General features: G+C 37.3%; 1 protein-coding gene across 14 annotated transcripts in view; it reads left to right on the top strand.

Moving 5' to 3' along the window:
• Positions 1-20473, top strand: part of BIN1 (bridging integrator 1) — a 128054-nt gene that overhangs the window by 95162 nt on the left and 12419 nt on the right. For 4 of the 14 annotated variants that reach the window (XM_058195804.1, XM_058195774.1, XM_058195873.1 and 1 more), the window contains 3 exons: positions 4350-4394; positions 7581-7725; positions 15895-16023. In XM_058195804.1, the coding sequence (XP_058051787.1) occupies positions 4350-4394; positions 7581-7725; positions 15895-16023 (319 nt within the window). Of the gene's footprint in view, positions 1-4349; positions 4395-7580; positions 7726-15894; positions 16024-18740; positions 18822-20473 lie in introns of all 14 variants that reach the window. The other 10 variants (XM_058195832.1, XM_058195814.1, XM_058195858.1 and 7 more) reach the window with 5 other exon arrangements.

The following is a 20473-nucleotide window of genomic DNA, read 5'->3' as shown; positions in this document are numbered from 1 at the left end:
TTATTTTCTAGCTAGTGTCTTCTGACCATTATATTTTTTCTTTCTCCTTCCATTCTGGCATCCTAGCAAATATTTCCTCAGTGCTTTTCATGGTTAAATGTGCAATTTCCCTTTCAGCACCAGAACAAAACCTAGACCAAAATGTGTGTTAAAATGACTAGAGGGGTATAGGTGTTTGTGTGTATATAATAATTTTACGTAAACACATCTTTTAAAAATACACCTACTGGAATGTCAGGAAAAAAGGAAGAAGTGTTGGAAAAGAGTAGGAACCCCTGTATTTTCTGTTTACTTATGAGTGAACCCTTCAGGCTTCAGTTATGATATATTCATCTGTAGATGGGTCTTCAGAAATTTAGCAGTTGACATTTTTATGGAGATACAATAATGGGAAAAATACATTTCAGTTGGGCTAAAATATAATTTGCCAGAATTGATTCTGTTATAACACAGTGTTCTTGGCACTATATTCTGGTTTCCATATCTTTGTGTACATCAGTGTAAGTATGTCTAATAGAACTAATCACATATTCTTTTCCCATTTATTCTTGTCTCCATTTCCTTTCCTTCCTCTGTTGTTTTCCTCTGTCAATGTTAAGATTGTAAGCTCCTCGGGGCAGGGACTTGTTCTCTTGTACTGTGTAAAATGCCATGCACATTGATGGTGCTATATAAATAATAATAAATAATAATAAACCATATTCTCAGCTCTGGGGCTAAAGGCTGGCCCTTTGAGCTCCTTGACTCTGTTACTTATGATTTATATTCTTAAGGATCACAGCTCCATATCAGATACCCTTTATCACAATTCCATAAAAAGATATTAGATTTACCCAACAATAAATGTATCTACAATGTCGACCGTAAGGCTGAATATATTAGTAAATCAAGACAGTGCAATTCTGGCATACAGTAATACACAGTGGCTACATTTAGATGATCTTGAATGTTGCAGGATCCAATCTGGGTCAGTAATTGGGAACAGAGTGTGTGCTGTTTGGTGTGTGGTATTTATATGGTGCCTGTTGTATGCAGCTTTTTAGATGTTGATTGGGGTGTGTTGATGACTGGCTTTTAAGTCGTTGGCTGAAGTTGGCCCATGCTGCCCAGCCCTCGCCTTCTAAGTACTTGATAGGCTGGTGGTAAATCAGCACTCCTGTTCGTTGATGAGGGGCTTGTTTCCCAGGCTTCAATCACTTTCCTGGCTGTTTTTGTGCCTGCTTGTTCAACAATCTTAGTAGCTACAAAGTTGAATGTGTGTCCTTGTTCATTGCAGTGTGAGGCTACCAATGAGTTCAGGTCTCCTCATTTAATTGCTCAAATCAGTGAATTCAAGGAGTTCAACTTTGCAGCTACTAATATTGTTGGACGAGCAGGCACAAAAATAGCCAGGTTTGAAGATTGAAGCCTGGGAAACAGGCCACCTGTCAATCAGCAGGAGTGCTGATTTACCACCAGTAATTCAAGTATTTAGAAGGTGAGGGCTGGGCAGCACAAGCAAATGAAAGCCCACAACTTAAAAGCCAGACACCCCAATCAGCATCTAAAAAGCCACATGTAACAGGCACCATATAAATACCACACACAGAACAGTACACACTCTGCTAGAGAACCTGAAGTTGGGCTCCAGCATGAGTCTGAAAGCTTGGAAGACAAAACCTCTGGTCCCAGTGACTGGCCCAAATTGGATCCTGCAACATTATCCTAGGACACATATATTTGCCTTCATTTGTGATCATGAATGTGTTTATCTGAACTGGAAAACAGACCTATAATTCCCACAAACAATAATACTGTAAAAGATGGATCACAACATTTTTTTAGTTTTGCTATAAAAGTAAGGATGTTTTTGAACTGCTTTGGGAAATTCAAGCAACGTTGGTGAAAATTCTTTGATTTCCCCACCACCACACACAAATATGTTGTATGATCATTATTGAGGCATTTAGTATTTGCTAATGAATTTACTATTAAATTCGTTAGGTTTTCTTGAGCAATACTGTGAAATTCTTCGTGAAGGTATTCACTATAGTTATAACTTTAAGCCAATTCCAAGTAGAGGCAGGGATAGGAAGAGAACACAACATCTGCCAATTTTTTTTCATACATTTTACACACACACACAGAGAGGATATTTTCTCCAACCCTCAGCTCATACAGTTAAGAGGAAAGTAGGCCTCACTTTTTGGTTTCTGACTTTTATCCAAAGATGTGAATGATGAAGCAGTTTGGGAACTCACTCCCAGCTGCTCTGAATCTGGGGGTTTGCTGTGTTTGCATTAATGACATGCAATGTGCCAAGCCATCATTAGGAAAAGGATTGTTGCGTACTTCTTTTGGAAAGCAAACTGAAATTATTTTGCTTCCTTATTTTTTTGCAAAACTACGCCTACGCACACAATAGAACAAAGGGAAGATGAATCTGGAAAATGAATTGATATCAGAAAATCTAGCTGTTCCTGTGTTCTTGGCAGTGAGTGGAACTCTTTAGGTTTTTCAAAGAGAAAGAGAGCGAGAGCGTATTGCAAACCCTTTATAAACCACTTTCCATCAATAAAACAGATCTGTAATAAAATAAGATTTATTATATATTTGTTCAGTCTCTGAACAAACGAAGAATGAAGAAAGAACGAGAGAGGCTGAACAAATATATATTAAATCCCCAAATATATTACCGGTATGTAACAATAAGCAGAGAAAGAGGAACTTAGATGTGGTCTGTTTAGGATGAAGATTTGTATTTTAAACACTAAACTGGGAGAAAACCACATTATAGTTAGTGGGGTTGATTTTTGAGTAAATATGCATTTGTTTTCTTAATGCATAGTGACTATGATAAGGATAATTTGATTTCTTTAAATGAAGTTTAGTTTATTCCTTCTGTATTTTTAATACAGTGATTATTTCACTGCTATAGATTCCTTTCTGTTGATATCTCATCTGAAAGGAGTTATACTATACTTGAAACAATTATTTGTTTTGGTTTTTTTCCTATGAAGTCTGGCTAAATAGCATTGGTTTAGGCATACCAGTAGAACTGAAGCAAAAAATAAGGTTTCAGGAAAGAAAAAGCAAGATTAAAATCAAAGTGGGAACTAGGAACTATTGTTATACAGTATTTACAAGCCAAAAGAATTTTATAAAATAACTTATCTGTGTACTTTGGAAATAGAGATGGAAAAAATAACTGGTATATCTGTGAGAGTGTAGGAAGGACATGAAGACCCATAATAAGAAAAGTATTATGGGATGGCATAAGGATCCCAAAAGTTTTGGCATCTGTTTTCACCTGCTATCATTCAAAGTACAACAATAGTTCAAACAATTTATAATTTGTGGGAACATGTTTTTCAGGACAGATTTAAAGACCCTTACCCATTCTGTGCCATAATTTAATGTCAAATTAGTGTCTGGTTGGATAGTTATTAAGAAAATATGTAAATTGATCAAATCCATGTGACTATGGGGCTTTAGAGAGTACATTAGTGCTGCAATTTCCAATTGCATTGGAAAGTGATTTCCATGTTGCTAATGTTTAAAGAAGGGACATGGTGGCTCAGTGGCTAAGATGCTGAGCTTGTCGATTGAAAGGTCGGCAGTTCAGCAGTCCAAATCCCTAGTGCCACGTAATGGGGTGAGCTCCTGTTACTTGTCCCAGCTTCTGCCAACCTAGCAGTTCGAAAGCATGTAAAAAATACAAGTAGAAAAATAGGGACCACCTTTGGTGGGAAGGTAACAGCGTTCCATGCGCCTTTGGCATTTAGTCATGCTGGCCACATGACCACAGAGATGTCTTCAGACAGTGCTGGCTCTTCAGCTTTGAAACGGAGATGAGGACCGCCCCCTAGAGTCAGGAACGACTAGCATATATGTGCAAGGGGAACCTTTACCTTTAATGTTTAAAGAAGACCAGTTTTCTCAAAAAAAGACACTTTTCAAGGCTCACTGTGTTCACTGATCTTGTGATAGATAAGGAAACATCAATTGCCAAAACACAGCCCTCTGCTATAACTATTGCATATTTCTCAGCCCTGTTCCACATCCACATTTCTTTTCTAGTACGTCTTTGAGGTAATATGAGGATGAGTGGTGACATCTATCTTTCTCTTCATCTTCCATTCACTGGGTATTGACATAGCACTTAATGGGTATATATTTTTTAATTGAAAATGTCCAGTGTGGGTTACTTTTTCTATACTAAGATGACCCACTGGGCCACATTCTAGTTCCTCTATGAACGAGTATCTTCGCAGTAATTGCATTAGCTCATGCACGGAATCTTCACCTTTCTTTCTCATTGGTTGAGCCGTGTTGTAATGGAGATCACTTACGTGTGCCGTCCTCAACAGAAAGAAAACTAAACTCTTCTCCAGGCTGAGGAAAAAGATGAGCAGGTACCAGAATGGCAAAAGTGGTCTGATTTGGATGACAAAAGCAAAGGCCAGGCTGCATTCTAACAGCATAGTGCATTGATAGCGTGATAATGTAGATTTCCCCCCCTTTTTTTCCTCTGCATGATTTAAACCCCTTTCTCTTAGAATTGTTTGAGATTGCCTTTGTGTGTGTCTGAATAATCTAAATATTTTATTGTTTTAATTCAATTCCCGCCCTCCAATACCTTTTTAGTGGAAGATCATCTGTGGTGTTCATGATGACAGTTTTTATGCTTCCTAATACATTTCTCAAGGATAACTGTAATACTGTGTGCTCTGTACCTAAGTGATAAGTGCTAATTAGGGAACCAGACAACCCAACACTGTTTGCTCTAATACAGGGGTGTCAAACTCACGTCGTCATGGCGGTGTCATGTGACATATTGGGACTTTTTTCTCCTTCGCTAAACCAGGCATGGGTGTGGCCAATGTGTGACACATGCGGCCCATGGACCGGGAGTTTGACAGACCTGCTCTAGTGGGTTATGATATTGGATCCTCCCACATGAAAAAAGGGCATTGTTTTTCCTTTAAAGAGCCACAGTGGTTACAATGCAGTATTGCAGGCTAATTCTGCTGACTGCCGGCTGCCAACAGTTTGGCAGTTCGAGTCTCACCAGCTCAAGGTTGACTCAGCCTTCCATCCTCCTGAGGTCAGTAAAATGAGGACCCAGATTGTTGGGGGCAATATGCTGACCCTGTAAATCGCTTAGAGTGGGGTATAAAGCACTATGAAGCGGTATATAAGTCTAAGTGCTATTGCTATTTAATTTTTCAAGCTGAAGTGGGCCTATATTTTACACATAATGTGCACAGCTAGTAGGACTATCAAGTTAGATTTGAACTAAGGCCTCTTAGCTTAAGGACACTAAGGGTACTACTTCACTAGAAATCTGTGTACAATTTGTTTTTAATTTCTGCTTGATATTTGTAAAGCTTATGTAATCCCTTTGCAAGAGCTTAAGTTAATACGTTGCAGCAATGGATATAACAGTGCTGAACAATGATAGACTTTTGCAGTTAGAGCAACTATGGATAAAATTCCAGCATTTATTTGAAGCATAGGCAAGTTCATCTATTGATGAATAGATTTTTGTTGTTTGTTTCAGTCAAATTGTTATGTAGCCAGAAAACTTGGTCCTATTTCCTCATGACTTCCACAATAGAAGTGGTGAACTATAATAGTGCTCCTGTTCTTTATTCATATTCTGTTGGCTGGCCTCCAAAAATATTCAAATTTTGAAGCTGGTTGCCAAGTTATTATGGTATGATCAATGTTTCCTTTTAAATATATCTGCAATCAGTTCATGAGGGAAGAGAAGGAGGAAAATGATCTCTTAATTCCATTCAGATTCTGAGTAAGGAGCCCTTATGACTTCGGTTGTTCCTTTGTAAAAGTCTGCTGGAAAAGTAACTTCTCCTTTTTCTTTGCTTTTTTGTGGTGTGGTCGCAGATCATGATATCTTTCCTGAAGAGATGAGTTATCAGTTGTATGGAGGGAAAAAAAAAACTCCCTAGAAAGGACATGCATTTCAATAGAGAGAAAAAGCTAAATCACTATTTGGAGTACATGGTGTTTTATGACAAATTATTGTAATAAGAGTTTTCTATACTAACTAGCTTGCTGAATAAATATGCATGATGGCTGGTATGACTAAGTGATACAAAATGTGTGTAAAAAAAGAGTTCTCAATTGTTTTCTTTCTACCAGATGTCTCTCTTTTGATAAGATTTGGAGATACAATAAGAGGCAGAAGAAGATAGACATGGTTGAGATATGATTTGGTAGTTCATCTTTGATTACTTACATCTTCATCTTCTGCATGAATCTCCAGAAGTGAATGGGTTGTAGTTAAAACCACTTAGAACCAAGAATATTTACATATGCATAAGTCCTAATGAATTTAGGAGAATTTACTTCCCAATACAAATTAGCAATAGAAATGATATGAAATATATAATATATAATATAATATATAATATGAAAAATATATTGCTATATATCTTATATCATGATATTAAAAATATATATTGCTATATATCAGGGGTTTTGATATTTTTGTTTTAAATCTAATATTTGAATATTTAGTTGACAAACAAAGTGTGTAAAACAAGCTTTCATATTTGGGGGGGTTAGATCCATTTTTCAGCCTTTTCCTTTGTGTTGTTTAAATAAGAAATTAAATGTCTCATCCCTCTAAACCAGGGGTCTCCAACCTTGGCAACTTTAAGCCTGGAGGACTTCAACTCCCAGAATTCTGGGAGTTGAAGTCCTCCAGACTTAAAGTTGCCAAGGTTGGAGACCCCTGCTCTAAACTACATGGTTAGCTGGTTTAATTTCAAAATACTCATTGTATAACAGAGAACAGTGTGCAGGATCACACACACATACAGAAAATTCCTTAGGGGATTACAATTTCTATACTTCTTTGGAGCTTAAAGGTCTGCTTATTTTTAACGTATAGTGAAAATAATCTTATTTAAATCTTAGAGAATATCTAAGAGCTAAAACTATATGGTAGACAAATTTTGGCACTGCATGTATTGCAATTTAGATTAGAGCATGGAGGGAAATAGAGATGTTGATTTAAAAAAGTAAAAGCAACATTCTTTTTCCCCTCTATGTTACAATTCATACAGTACCCTTCTCCTTTCTCTTGTTTAGTATGGGATAGAAAATCTCTTTGGTAGCTTCCTTTGACACAAAATCCCAATTATGATTAGAAGATGGATTTCTGTTGGAATTACACTGGATGTCCCTCTATCCATCAATTGTTGTTGTTTACTGCTTAAAATATATCTATGCATACATGCATAATCAAGGTACATGTAAGGCATCACATAATTTGGTTCTAAGAGTTTCCATCGCTAGCACTGCTCAGTCCTTGAACTAGCTATATGTCGTAAGTTTTGGGAGTTAGGTTTTTGGCAGTGCTTCAGCCTTACATTGTTTTTCTCTTCTTTTGATATGACACACACATGCACTTTATTACAAATTAAAGTAATATAAATAGAGGTATCCCAAACAATGCAAGTGAAAGAAGCATTTTAGTCTATTCCAAGACATGCAAAAAAAAAAACCCTACTCAAGATGTCAATCCTGAGAACTGAGAAGTGCTTTCTCTTTTCTTCTTCTTTTTCTTACAGTGACAGCACAAAAGCAAACAAAACTCCTTCATCTCCACCTGATGGTACTCCCATCACCAGCCCTGAAATCAAGGTCGTCAACCATGAACCAGAGCCATCCACTCTGGAAGCTCCTGGAGGAGGCATCCCCAAGTCTCCTTCTCAGGTAATGAGAGCTGCTGTTGTGCTTTCCTTGGGAATATTCACATTTCTACTACACGTTTCCCTATTTTTGTTACAGCGGACAGTTCAACTTCATCTGTAGATCAATTACTTTTTTCCCCCGGTTCAGGTTCTTTAATAGTTTTAGCCAAACTACGTTATTTCTCTTTCGCTCTAAAGCTGCCATTTCTTAATCCAGTGTTCTACTTGGAAACAAGCTAGTTTGTATTATGTAATTAATGTAATGCATAATTGTTCATAAAAGCAAGAGACGACCTAGCTAAATAAGATCCCTTGGCATGTGTAACCTCTGAAGTAAGGTAATCAATTGCAACACCAGTGGGATAGTAGAATGGAAATATTTTGGGTGAAGCTTCCTGAACCATTGTCAGAGACATCGATAATAAACCGGAGGTTACTCCTAGACCTCCGAAGGTTACTCTGAAGAGGTTTTCCAATAGGATTATTACATTGTCTTCACTTTGAAAACTTTTAAATGGTTTTCTTAAAGGAAAAGCACTACCATCTGCATTGTCTATTTGGAAATGGCAGCAAACATACAGGATTTCTCATGCAAACGATGACATTATGTGCTTGCAAGCCACATCACTTGCATGATGACATTATCATACTTGGGTCTTCATTTGACTCCCTACTTGCCCTCCTCTGCAGATGCCCATGTATATTTGTATCATTTTATTAAAAATGAACATTTTATTTTTTTGCTAAATATCTGTCAGTGTGACTTTAATCTGGCTTTGTCCAAGTTCACTTTGGCTTCACAAAAGTAGCTTTGTTCTAGTATTTCAGCACCAAACAATCATTTGAAAACTAACAGCTGGTTAAAAATATAACTGATTTGCCAGCAGATAAATATTTTGGAATTTAATTATAGTTATATGGAATAAATTATGAATTCCTAGAATGTTAGAATAATGGTGGATCTAGATTAATTATCTATAAGAAGACATTATAATGCAATCACTATTCCTATCCAATCACACATATCTCTATTTTCCAAATTCATTGTAGAAACACCCCACCCTGCCTTGACATTTGGTCATTTTTAAAAATGCAGTTGCCCTGTTTTTATAAAACCATTAAACTTGCAAATGGAATACATTTATCAATCCTATTAGTGAAACTTCTCTGGTCGGTGAAGAGCAGTGTTCTTGGGAGAAGGAAAAAGCCAAATCTGTCTTAGAAGTACTCTGGGTTCAAAATGAATTTTTAGATGTTAGATGTTAAAACTTAGGAATGATGTAAAATCTAATTATAATTAGAGATAAGTTGGATAAATGACTGTTTGGATCAACAGTCCAAATTTCCCACTCCAGCTATGGATAGGGCAGTGGTGGGATTCAGCCAGTTCGCACCACTTTGGGAAAACCGGTTGTTAACTTTCTGAGCAGTTTGGCCAACTGGTTGTTGGAAGAAATCATTAGGGCAGAGAACTGGTTGTTAAATTACTTGAATCCCACCACTGGGATAGGGCAATGGAAATTTGCTGTTTTTGTGTATTTGACTCCCAGTTGGACTGAAACAATAGTCATTTGGACAAAAATTAGCCCTGTGTTCATGTTAATTTGCTAATAACAACATTCTGGAGGCCTAGTTGCTGTCCAGCAGCAATTTTAGTTAACACAACATCATAACAAGTACATTTAACTTGAGATACATTTTGCGGAATGTTTTGTTTCAGTAAAATAAAACTGATAGAATACCATGGGGCCTGCCACTCTGTGAGTAGTTTTTATTCAGATAAAGTTGCTGAGAAAATGGCGGTAGAATACAGTAGCATAACATAAATGTTTAGATCTCTGCAGTGTTTTCATCTTTCTCTCTCTGATTTTTAAGGCAAGTTCTAACCAATCTTGAAAACTTCTTTGGTTGCTTTTGAAATATTTCTTTACTTTCTTTTTCTTTTTTCTTTTAAACTAACAATGTTGCTACCTCATTGTCTTACTGGAGTGTTAAATAAGTTTCTTGGCTAAACTTGAATTGAAATCACTTTCATAGTTTAGAACGTTTTTTGTGATCATTAATGTAATAAGCTACCCAATTTGTTATCTGAGTTTTAATACAATGTACTGAAAGCATATTTAGACGTACACAAATACCACTTGACTCCTACTTTGGTGTTTTTTCAAATGAGCAAACATTTCAGAGCCATCCTCTGAGGTTCAAGGTTAGCTTATTTAGGCAAATGTTAATCTTTTGGGGATATATGCTATTGATTTCAAATTTACTATAAGAGCAGCAATCTCTGTTGCTTGCCTTTCTTTTTCTAAATAATTATGGGATTGTATCTTTTCTCAACTCATTGAAGCTTATTTCTATTCCTCCATCCGGGTAGAAATAGAAAAGCAGGCTGTAATAGTTGTGACCCCTTTGCAATAAACAGCACCTTGTCTTCTAAATTAGTGCAGGTGATGAGAAGGAAAGATTGTGGAGGAGACACTAGAATGTATAAAGTGCAGATCTCCTCAGATTAATGGCCTTATAGCCAGAAGGCTGCTTAGTGTTCTACACTTTGAACTGGGCTTGTACATGTTGTAGAATTTTGCTATTTATTCTTACGCTGAGAAATTATTTTCAGCTCTTTCCAAGAATTTGGAAAGAATTAATAATAAAGGTTTATGGTTTTATAAATTGTAGAAAACGATGAGGTATGTAGTTTGACATTTTTATTGATTTTTAACCATAGAAAATATCCATTAACAACAAAAACATATTTCTATCCTTCCCTACCAATGTTGCAGGCACTTCCACCTTCAGTAACTGTATTGTACATATTCATTTTCTTCTCAATTTTGACATAGATTAAGCAAGCTTTTGAAACACCACAGCATCCTACAAACTCTGAATAGAAGTAATAGTAAGAGTAGCATAGGCACCATGAGCAAGGCTTCTGTCATACCATCTTTAGCTGTTACTAAAATCATAGTTCTTTCCAGTCATCTTCCACCCCACCTCCCGAAAGAAAGAATACTTAAGAAGGATTCTTATTCTGAGGAGAAGGGATTACTCACATCCTCTCAAAAGGAAAAAAGATATGTGGTGCACAGTGCCCTCAGCTGGCATTTCTCTTTCAATGCATAATGAAGCTTGTTATCGCTCACTGTGTGCAACAACAGGTGAAACCAAAAGGCCTTAAATCCTGTAAGAGGATTAATTTCACTTTCTTTATAATTGTTGTATGATTAAAACATCAACAAATCATAGTTTCCCTTAGAAACCACAATAAGGGTGCTTCTAATTGATCCTTTTAGCATAGTGGTGCAATTTGTACCTAAAGTAAATTTCTAAATTCAATGTTAGGAGAGAAAAAAGAACCTTGGTATAAGATTTCAAAGGAGTATTTGAAAATTTGAGAGACATTAACAGAATGCTCTCCCTTCTGTGAATAGCATAAAATATTTAAGCATTGCAGATAGTCTCCTCTTTTAGACCTCTGTGTATTTGTATGAAATATTTAATTTGGAACAAAAAAGTTATGTTTCTCTTCCAGTTCTTCTTTTTAGAATACAATACGTCACCCTAAAAGAATAAAACTGAGAAATTACTGCTCTGTCATTATAAGGATGCATTATTCAAATATAAAATAACATTGCTAGAAGAGAAAAAATGCAAAAGCTCAAACAAATTAATCTTCTCCCTAAAGGCTAGTATGGTGAAGACTATGTCCTATTCAGTGGGATATGTACAAACCTTGCACTTTAGAAAAATTGCAAGAACTTTTAATAGTACCAAAACTCTGAAGATAAAATGTAACAAATAATCTAATAAGAGAGCGGTTTGTAAGGTTTGGTGTGAAAAGCCAAAATCCAAATTAATATGGCAGAGAAATATAACTTTTCAACTCTAAGACCACTCTAAAATGCTATGAAAACCACCTGTAGGAGATATATCTATATACAGTATCTATATATCTATTCTCTCATGTTACAGGTATTCTCTCCAACTCAACAGAGCAGGCCTGGATTAACCATTAAGCAAAATAACTATATGCTTAAGACCCCAAAGGAAGGGGGGCACCACAGAGTCTCTCCCCCCCCTTGTATCATGACCTTAACTCGTTCCCTGCCAACCTGGAGTCAATTTTTTTTGTAATTATCCTTATTCTTCATTTTTTTTACTTTAATTTGGATTGTTAAAAAAACATGATCTTTGACATGGTATTAAAGTATTAAAGGTTTTTTTGAAGGTGTGATTTTATCACATTTGTTTCCTTCCCATGCCTTTCAGGGAAGGGCAGTATTTTGTGGATTAATTGGGCTTAATCCTGTCCTGCCACAGAGTGATTGTAGGAAAGTCTCAAATGAAACTGACCATAAAATGTGAATTTCAAAAGGATAATCTTTTTACTGAGTCAGTGTTTATACTGCCAAACCTATTATGTAGATCTAGAAGAAATACTAAACATGGTAATTAGTATGTTTTCACTATCCCATTGATGCTAATTAATGTGAAATTGCTTTAATTTAATTATTTTATAGTTTATTTAATTTATAGACTCATATTCATTTCTACTTTTTGTAAAGTAGTTCAGGTGCCTTCTGTAAAGAAAAGCATGCAGCTGTTTTCAGAAAAGGCAACAAAACAGCTGCAGCAGACAATGAGAGTGCGTGAATGCCCCCAGAAGACAAATACAATGTAGAATCACATCCATGAATTTAAATCTCTGATAAGCATGGAAACATTGCAAGTGATGAACTGGAAAATGAAAAAATAGATATAATACTACATTATAAAATAGTTCCATAAAAGAAGAAACCAATATGATCTCTAAGCTAGGGAATTTAAAATCCTTGTTAACAGCTGTTTGCATAGCAGCGGAACCAACTATAAATGTTGTGACAGTGGCAATATAAATATCCAAGAATCCGCTGATGAAGTGCCATTTCATTACAATGAATTTAAACTGATTTAAACAAAGAATAATAAAACCGCAGTATCTACCCAGGATGCTCAAAATGAAAACACTTGAAATACAAACGTTGACAGGCTTGGGAATAAAGCTTACACAGATAATAAAGTTCTTATGAGACCAGATAGCAATTTCTGTAAAAAAAACCCTTCTCACTGTACATTAAATAGATCATATCCTAAAATGTTCACCTGCAAACTATGAATTGCCAGGTCATGAAAAAGAAGTACTGACCTAAATATAAATTTAGCAGAGGATGTGACCTTATATCAAGGAGAAAACAAGACTACCCTTTTGCAATGAACATCTCTGGTCTTGTGAAACATTGCTGACTGGTGTTTCAAGACCTTTCTTTTAGGAACTTGATTTGTAACTCTGGCATCATGTTGCTTGCAGATGAGTTGAATAAAAGAAGAATGAAAGTGACAGAGTTTCAATATACAAAACTCAATGAGATCAGAGATCAAGTTAGGAATGGATTAGTCATTTTTATTGCCAACTAGTTCTAAACTATATATACTATTGTATCTTCTTGCAATCCTTTAGCCCCATCACAGAAATAAACACGAAGGGATAAACATTAATTAATGTTTGTTTTCTCACTGTGATTGCTAACTCAAGTAAATAATTTATGGAATTACAAGTACCACCCACTTAGGAAAAAAGATCCTTTATGGGATTCAGCCATGCTGCTCTAAAAATAAAAGGACTAATTAGAGTAAGTGACATTTGACACAAATGAAGGCGCACATGAATTTATTTTCATTGAATGGTGTAGTAGAAGAGGACCAAGAAGGAGAGTATACCGGATGAAATTCAAGGAGACCCAGTCCCATGATATAATGGCAATGGGAACCTTTCTATGAGACATTAAATTCTTTGGATAGGTTCTTCCCTGAAATTGCAATAGAAGGAGATAGGCCAATGGTTTGTAGTGCAAAAGATATAATTAGTAGAGAAGAATGCACAGTTGAAATTTGAAAGTTTGTCTAAGACGTGAAAGAGAATTTCAGCCAAGGGAAATGGTCTCAAATGAAATGCAGAGAGGCTTAAGCACAGAAGGTGACTCCTTTAAGGTTTTCAAGTCCCAAAACAGTATCAAAATGCTGCGAGGTTCACAGATCCTATTTTTGGAAACAGCAGAAGACCTGAAACACTTGAGGCAAAATTTCTTAAAGCAGATTTCCACAGTTCATGCTGTGCTCTAAATGAATTGTTGCATTTGGAATCTGGATATTTGAGACAATGGGAGGATTTGAGGATTTGAAATCAACCAAGCTATGAAGCACTGTCAATTTTCTAGAAGTGGGGGGGAGGAAGGGACAGGGAGGAAGGGACAGGGAGAGAGATATGATGGAATATCTAGCATTAAAAAGGACATGGGTTCTGATCCTTCCTGGCTTACAGTAGATGATGGCTTAATAAGACAGCCTTTACTCCCACAACATATTTGACAAATATCACTTCTGACAGGCATTGGAGTGCTTTCCCCATGGCCAGATTTGTACATTGCTCTCCATATTATTGGAGGGAGAATACCATAAAATCCCAGGAGTTTTAGCCACAGAGTGAATTTAGCCACAGAGATGAATGGAAATAGAAATGGCAAATTATTTATTTATTTCTAATATTTAATAAACATTTACTTACATCTGTAAAATGAGGGCTTCAGATTTAACCTCTCCTTCTACCAACACTGACTGGAACTGACCCTGGAGTAAATAGGGGAACCATTGTAACACAATACCTCCTACCCCTAATCCCTTGTGTTGGCCCAGAAGGATAACATCTTGATGGTACTGAAGGTCACTAAGAGATCAAGGAGGGCCAGCATGGATACACCACATATTACCTTGTTATTCATTTTATAAAGGACTTCAAAAAGATTTATAGAATCATTGCTAGATAACTCAGGTAGGGTTAGAAATAGAATTGGGTGATCTGATTCCATATGTTTGTATCTAAGGAAGTCATGAAATTTTGCTCAGTCAGCACTGGTTCTTGAAAATTTTTGAAAAACAATCTATTATTTATTTTGGGGGGTACTATTTATCTTTCACATCATTGTTTTTTCTTCTCTGCACAATTGTGTTTTTACTTTTTAAGGTTATTCTTCAATCATTAATAAAACCGAATAAATAAATAGATAAATAAATAAATAAAAAAGAGAATGAAGTCAAATTTAGAATAAGCTTAACAAGTTTTAAGAATTGGCAAAAAGCAAATGTACAAATTGTGTGAATTGTCCCTTGGCTTTTCCCATGACCTAGCACACAACAGTTACAGAAATTTGTCAATGATTAGTAGCTTATTCTTACAAAACTTCTATTTAGGCATATTTAGTGAGGGCAGGGTAGATTTGTGCGTATATCATTTTGACTGAGAAACATTGTTAGAACAATTAAATTATTTTGAATTTTGAAAATCAATTTACTGCTCTGACATTCTACCTAGAACTGAGATTCATCCCAACGAATTTAGAAACCTAAGACTATGAAGAGATCTGAGAAAAAATGTTATAGTACAGAAGAGAAAATCAATATGTAATAAATCCTATTGGTGTGATGCTGTGTACCTGATGATATCAAAATAAATCAAAATCCTTGATGTAAATATATTAGGAGAACAGGGATTCTCATACCAGCTTAATTTCTTCTACTGCTATGTGTGATGTCACCATTCCAAAATAATCAGATCTCATTTCTATTACTTAACATTGAGTAATGTTTAAACTACCCCATTGACAACATTATTATCACATTATTATAATAATAATGATTGAGTTTTATATTATTGGGAGTCTTCTACATTGGAATCAGTCAAACCAAAGCTGGTTAGAAACCCTTTTCTCTATGGAAATAGATATTTCTGCACATGTAGGCCTGCTAACTTCCCTGGCTTTGTAGAACATTAAAAAAAATAGTAATATGCAATTTCTCACCTTGTTGTTCCAGAAAGTTGCACAGACTCTAAATGTGTTTGCATGTCCTATCTTATGCACATTAATTATGTTACGCTTCTCCTCTGCAGAAGGAAACCTGCCCACGACTGAAGTGTAACTAATGATGCAAAGCTTTTAGGAAGAGTGTGATTGTTTCCTCTTATTGCCATGTGTTTTTGTTCCGACCCTCTTTGTATGTAATACGAGTGGGCAATTGTTTTTATTTTGCTAACCTGGTTCCCTGTCTCTGGTTTTTTGGGTGTTGCTGTTTGTGCCGTGGCCATGTGTTCACTTGCATGCAGTTGAGGAAAGGCCCTCCTGTGCCACCACCTCCAAAACTCACTCCATCCAAGGAGATGAAGCAGGAGAACATCATCAACCTGTTTGATGACAATTTTGTCCCAGAGATCAGTGTGACAACCCCCTCACAGGTTAGCTTCTCCTTCTTCCCTGCCCTCTCTTGTCCTCTCTTCTATTGCCCCCCCTCCACTTTTCCCCCTCTATTCCTTACTAGAGGTGTCAAGCCAAGAAAACTGTTCAGAGGGTAAGCAGTCAAAGGGGCTTGAATTGGGCCAATGGGATAGCGAATTGGAACCCCTAAAATTGGTGGATTCTTAACTGGAAACAGAAAAGAAAAGAAGGTGTATTATAAACGGAGCACCTGCTTTCTTCCATGGTGTCCTTCACCAGGATTTCCAAACTAAATATGAGAAGTGTGTGTGTGTGTGTGTGTATGGGTGGGGGGAACTAGTGGAATGCAAAAGGCATTGAAAACAAGACAACATATTTTTAAACTACACTCACATCAAATGATCCCAGTACTTGGAACTGCTTTTTAAACAGAAATTTTCACACAATGGGTTGGAACTCCTAGGCAGCTCTGGTCAACCCAAGCACATTTCCTCTTTTTAATCTGACATGGCTTGTCCAGACAAAGCCAGAGCACTCAGTCAACACTCAGTCTGGACTTTGTTCCTTGTTTTGTCTGCATGAATTTGCAATGGACTGTTGCAAGATGGCAGCGGTTGATTAATTAAAATACAATTATTAAAAGTGTTATATTTATTTTTCTTCTAATGGAAATCATTATTTTTCTTTATGGTGAGTTTTGGTTCATAATGTTTGAGAATCCCTGACACCAATGAAGTTCTTGACGTTTAAGTCTCCTCTATCCAAAAGAATGGAGTTGAATAGTGTGAATTGGAGCTCGATTGTGGGGTTCCCACCTGTTTGATTTCCTTTAAAAGCAGTGGTGGGTTTCAAAAATTTTCGCTACAGTTTTGGTGGGCATGTGACTGAGTGGGCATGGCCAACTTCATGTTACTCACGCCCATTCCCACTCAGTCACATGACCCCCCCACCTAGCCATGTCCACAGGAAAACAGGAATTTTTTTGGAATTCCACTTATCTATCCCACCCTCCCTTTGCCAGTGGTCCCCATTTCCCCTCCTTTAGTGGCCCCGGCCCTAGCTCCACTTCTTCCCCCCACACCGCGTCTTTGCTCGGGCTGTTTACCTACCGCAGCAGCTGGTCCAGAGTCTGGAAAGCAAGCTGATTGGAGTTTTTGGTGGCCCCCAGCCAACCACCGCTGCTGGAAAGTGGCTTGCAAAGAAGCCTCCTGGCTGCCACCTCTTTGAGAGCGGCTTTGCACAAAGCCACTCTCAAAGAGGCGGCAGCTGGCCTCATGCCACCAAAAAGTACCATGGAAAAAGATATTGCCATCACCACCATGTTCTTCGTGTATGCACATCCTACTGGACTTGCAAGGCAATGGGATCTCCATGTGTAAAGAACATGGCGACAAACATGGTGGGTGGGGCAAGTAAGTGGCAACTAGGGGACTGGTTCGGGTACATGGCCAGCCGGCCATCGCTACCAGTTCGGCAACCTTGGCCAATTTCCACTAGCAATTTGTGAGAACCGGTGTTCTGTCCCCTCCTGGCCTCAGCCACGCGAGCTGGCTAAACGAGCCAGTAATTGAGTTCACGTCTGCTATCAGTCCTTGCAGGGAATCTGCAGCTGCCTGCCAAAGTCTCCCTTATCTTGGGGTTGCCGGGCAACCAGGAAGTCAGCAAGCTAGGCCGAATGTTCAGCTCAATTCTCCATGAGTCAAAGAGTTCAGCTCACTTCTCCACGAGTCAAATAGTTCAGCTCAATTTTTGCTCGTCACGGAGCAGAAGAGCAGCCAGGGCTGCTTTTATACTCTGTGGGTATAGCTCCGTGACTCAGCACTCTCTAGGCCTACCCCACCCCTTCCTTTGTTGTAGCCGCCTTTCGTATCTCCGAAACCTGGGATCCAGCCAGGCCTGATTGCCATCAGCTGGGTCTGGAGGTGTGACCTGGGGGGGAATCAGGGGACGGAGGCCTCGTTATCTCCTCCACCTGGCCTGCCTCTGGCTCCTAGAGCTGAGCCAGAGGAGCTGGTGCTCCAGAGGTAAGTCCTGATGGCCCTTCCCCCTCACTTTCCAAGTCACTTTCTGGCAGGGGGCCCGGCTCGGGGGGCGCAGACACAACAACCAGTGCGAACCGGCTGAATACCACCTCTGTTTAAAAAGCAGTGGCCCTGAGATCATTTTGTGCTGCTATTTTTCTTAGCTAATATATGGGCAGGACTGTGCCTTTTTAAAGGCTTTTGCAAGAGTAATCTAAAGTTTTATTGTGTTTTTAAGAGCTTTCCTTGTTTATTGAGATCAAACATGGGCTGACTAGTTCTTCTTGGCAATTATTTACATAATAAACGTCCTCTCCCCCAATGGTTTTAGGAGCTTTGGGATTATACTGAGAGAGGTCATTCCCTTGCTCAATGATTTTTCATTTAATCATTTTTACAAATTGTTAGCATTCACCAGCCCATCAGACTCTCATGACCACCCCCAAGCTAATCTCTAAAAGCAAATTTGCTAAGGGACTTCCCTGACCAATAGATGAACCTCTTTTTGATGACTCAACTTTAGATACTATGATGAGATTAAAAAAGCAGCCTGACCAGTTTTCTGGCCTCATTCTCACAACTTTTATCATCATCATTATCTTCATCATCATCATCGTGATAAATATTCTTTTTTAAAAAAAATATATCATAAAAAGCAACCAGTGGCACCTCTAGAATGTATGTTTCCTGACTCCATTCTTCCTTCCCTACCTCAGCACGGTGGCCTGCGGCTTTTACCTCTTCCTCCTGTTCGACGACTGAAACTTTGCGTGAAAGGCCTGAATTTGGGAGAAAAGGCAAGTGTAGGCCTCAGGTTGTCAAGGTGATGGGACACCCCACAGAGGCAGATGGACAATGCGCGTAGTGTTCAATAGTTTGGTGGATCAGAATTTCCTTTTCATTCTGGAATAGAAAATGAGATACAAAATGACTTTTAAGTTTTCAATCTCTTTTTTTTGCAAAGCTTTAGTTCTTAGTTAGTATTAGACAAAGAGTAAATATGGAATCATCCTGACATGTGCTGACACTGGCAGTGAGCATCAGATAAATATCAGAGACCTTTCAGACTCAACTGGGAACCCATAGAAGAAAAGGAAAAAAATGACCAGTTCATTCCTGTGAACATACTTAACATTTGTGTTTCTCTCTACAGACCACTTGGGATATTGGTTTATTATCTCAATAAAATTTAGGCCTTGCAGAAACTTAAAAGATTCTTTTCTCTATCTAAAAAAATTCTGAACTGCTATAAGAATAGAAGTTGGCAAAAGTTTTAGATAATGTTTTTTCCCCTCCCTTGGGGTCCGTTTGAAGTTATGGGGATTTAGAGTTGGGAAAAGACATGGGGAAAAAAACAAGACATCTTTTGGGTTGGTATTTTTCCTAAAGCTGATGTACAAAGATTCTAGGCCTTAAAAACTCCAATATATGGTTAGAGTAAGCATGTCACATCAACTGTGGTTCTCAGTGGCAGACAGAAGACAAATTTACGTCTGTGTATAAACACACAAGCAAGCATTGCTATTTTAATTTGAGGATTAAAAAATAGACAATTTTAACTTTATGGATTTTTTTTTGGACAGAATTGCTTCCATTCAGGAATTACAGTTGCAAAACTTGTCTATGCTTTAATGTTTGAGAAAGCCGTAGGCCACTGATCAGTCTTTCCACCCTTGTCTGCTCCTATCCTTTCCCTGTAGCATGCCTCAAGCATTTTTTTATACCATGTTTTGTATTGTATGTGTTGTGTAAAAACCCTTGCATAAACAGAGCATTCTGACTGGGACAGGTTCAGAGTGTAGGATACTTGAACTGGAGAGTATCTTTAGAAAACAACTTGAATTTTTTAGTGGATAAGGGATGGGGAGCGACAGGTATATGGACACATTTCTATTTTTAGCGGGGTCAATTATTTAGGAAGATAGAGGAAATTGGCAAGGAGGAAGGCTCTTCAACATCTGATACAAGTAACAGGTAAGAATCCAGCATGGCTATGACCTCATTTTAAAATTTTATTTCATATACACGAAACTTAAAAATCGGACTTTATTTCCAAAGAAACTGTTGTCAGGACCATTAAATGGAAAATAAAGGTTAAGTATGAATCTTTAATGCTTATATTGTGGAGGTGATGGAACAGGAAACATTTTAGTTGAATGGATTTCAGTGGGTTTTCTTCTTATAAAGAAAGTAAAAATTAAGAAATTATAGTAATATGCTATTTAATAATCTAGAAATATATATTATTAGATTGCTTTAGTTGAAAAATAACAGATATCCATTAACTGATATATTTATGTTTTTGGTAGATATTTGGTGTTGACAATTATTTTGTATTCCCCAGTAGAAATTAGGAAATGATTTAGTTTTTTTGAATTACATTAAGTAATATTATGAAAATGTTGTTTAATAGTATCACTTGGCAAGATTATATGATCTCCTTGTTAGT

The sequence above is a fragment of the Ahaetulla prasina genome, chromosome 1, assembly GCF_028640845.1.
Source record: "Ahaetulla prasina isolate Xishuangbanna chromosome 1, ASM2864084v1, whole genome shotgun sequence".
NCBI classification, from domain to species: Eukaryota; Metazoa; Chordata; class Lepidosauria; order Squamata; family Colubridae; genus Ahaetulla; species Ahaetulla prasina.
Note: the sequence above shows the minus strand (reverse complement) of the source record. Positions and strands in the feature narration are given on the sequence as shown.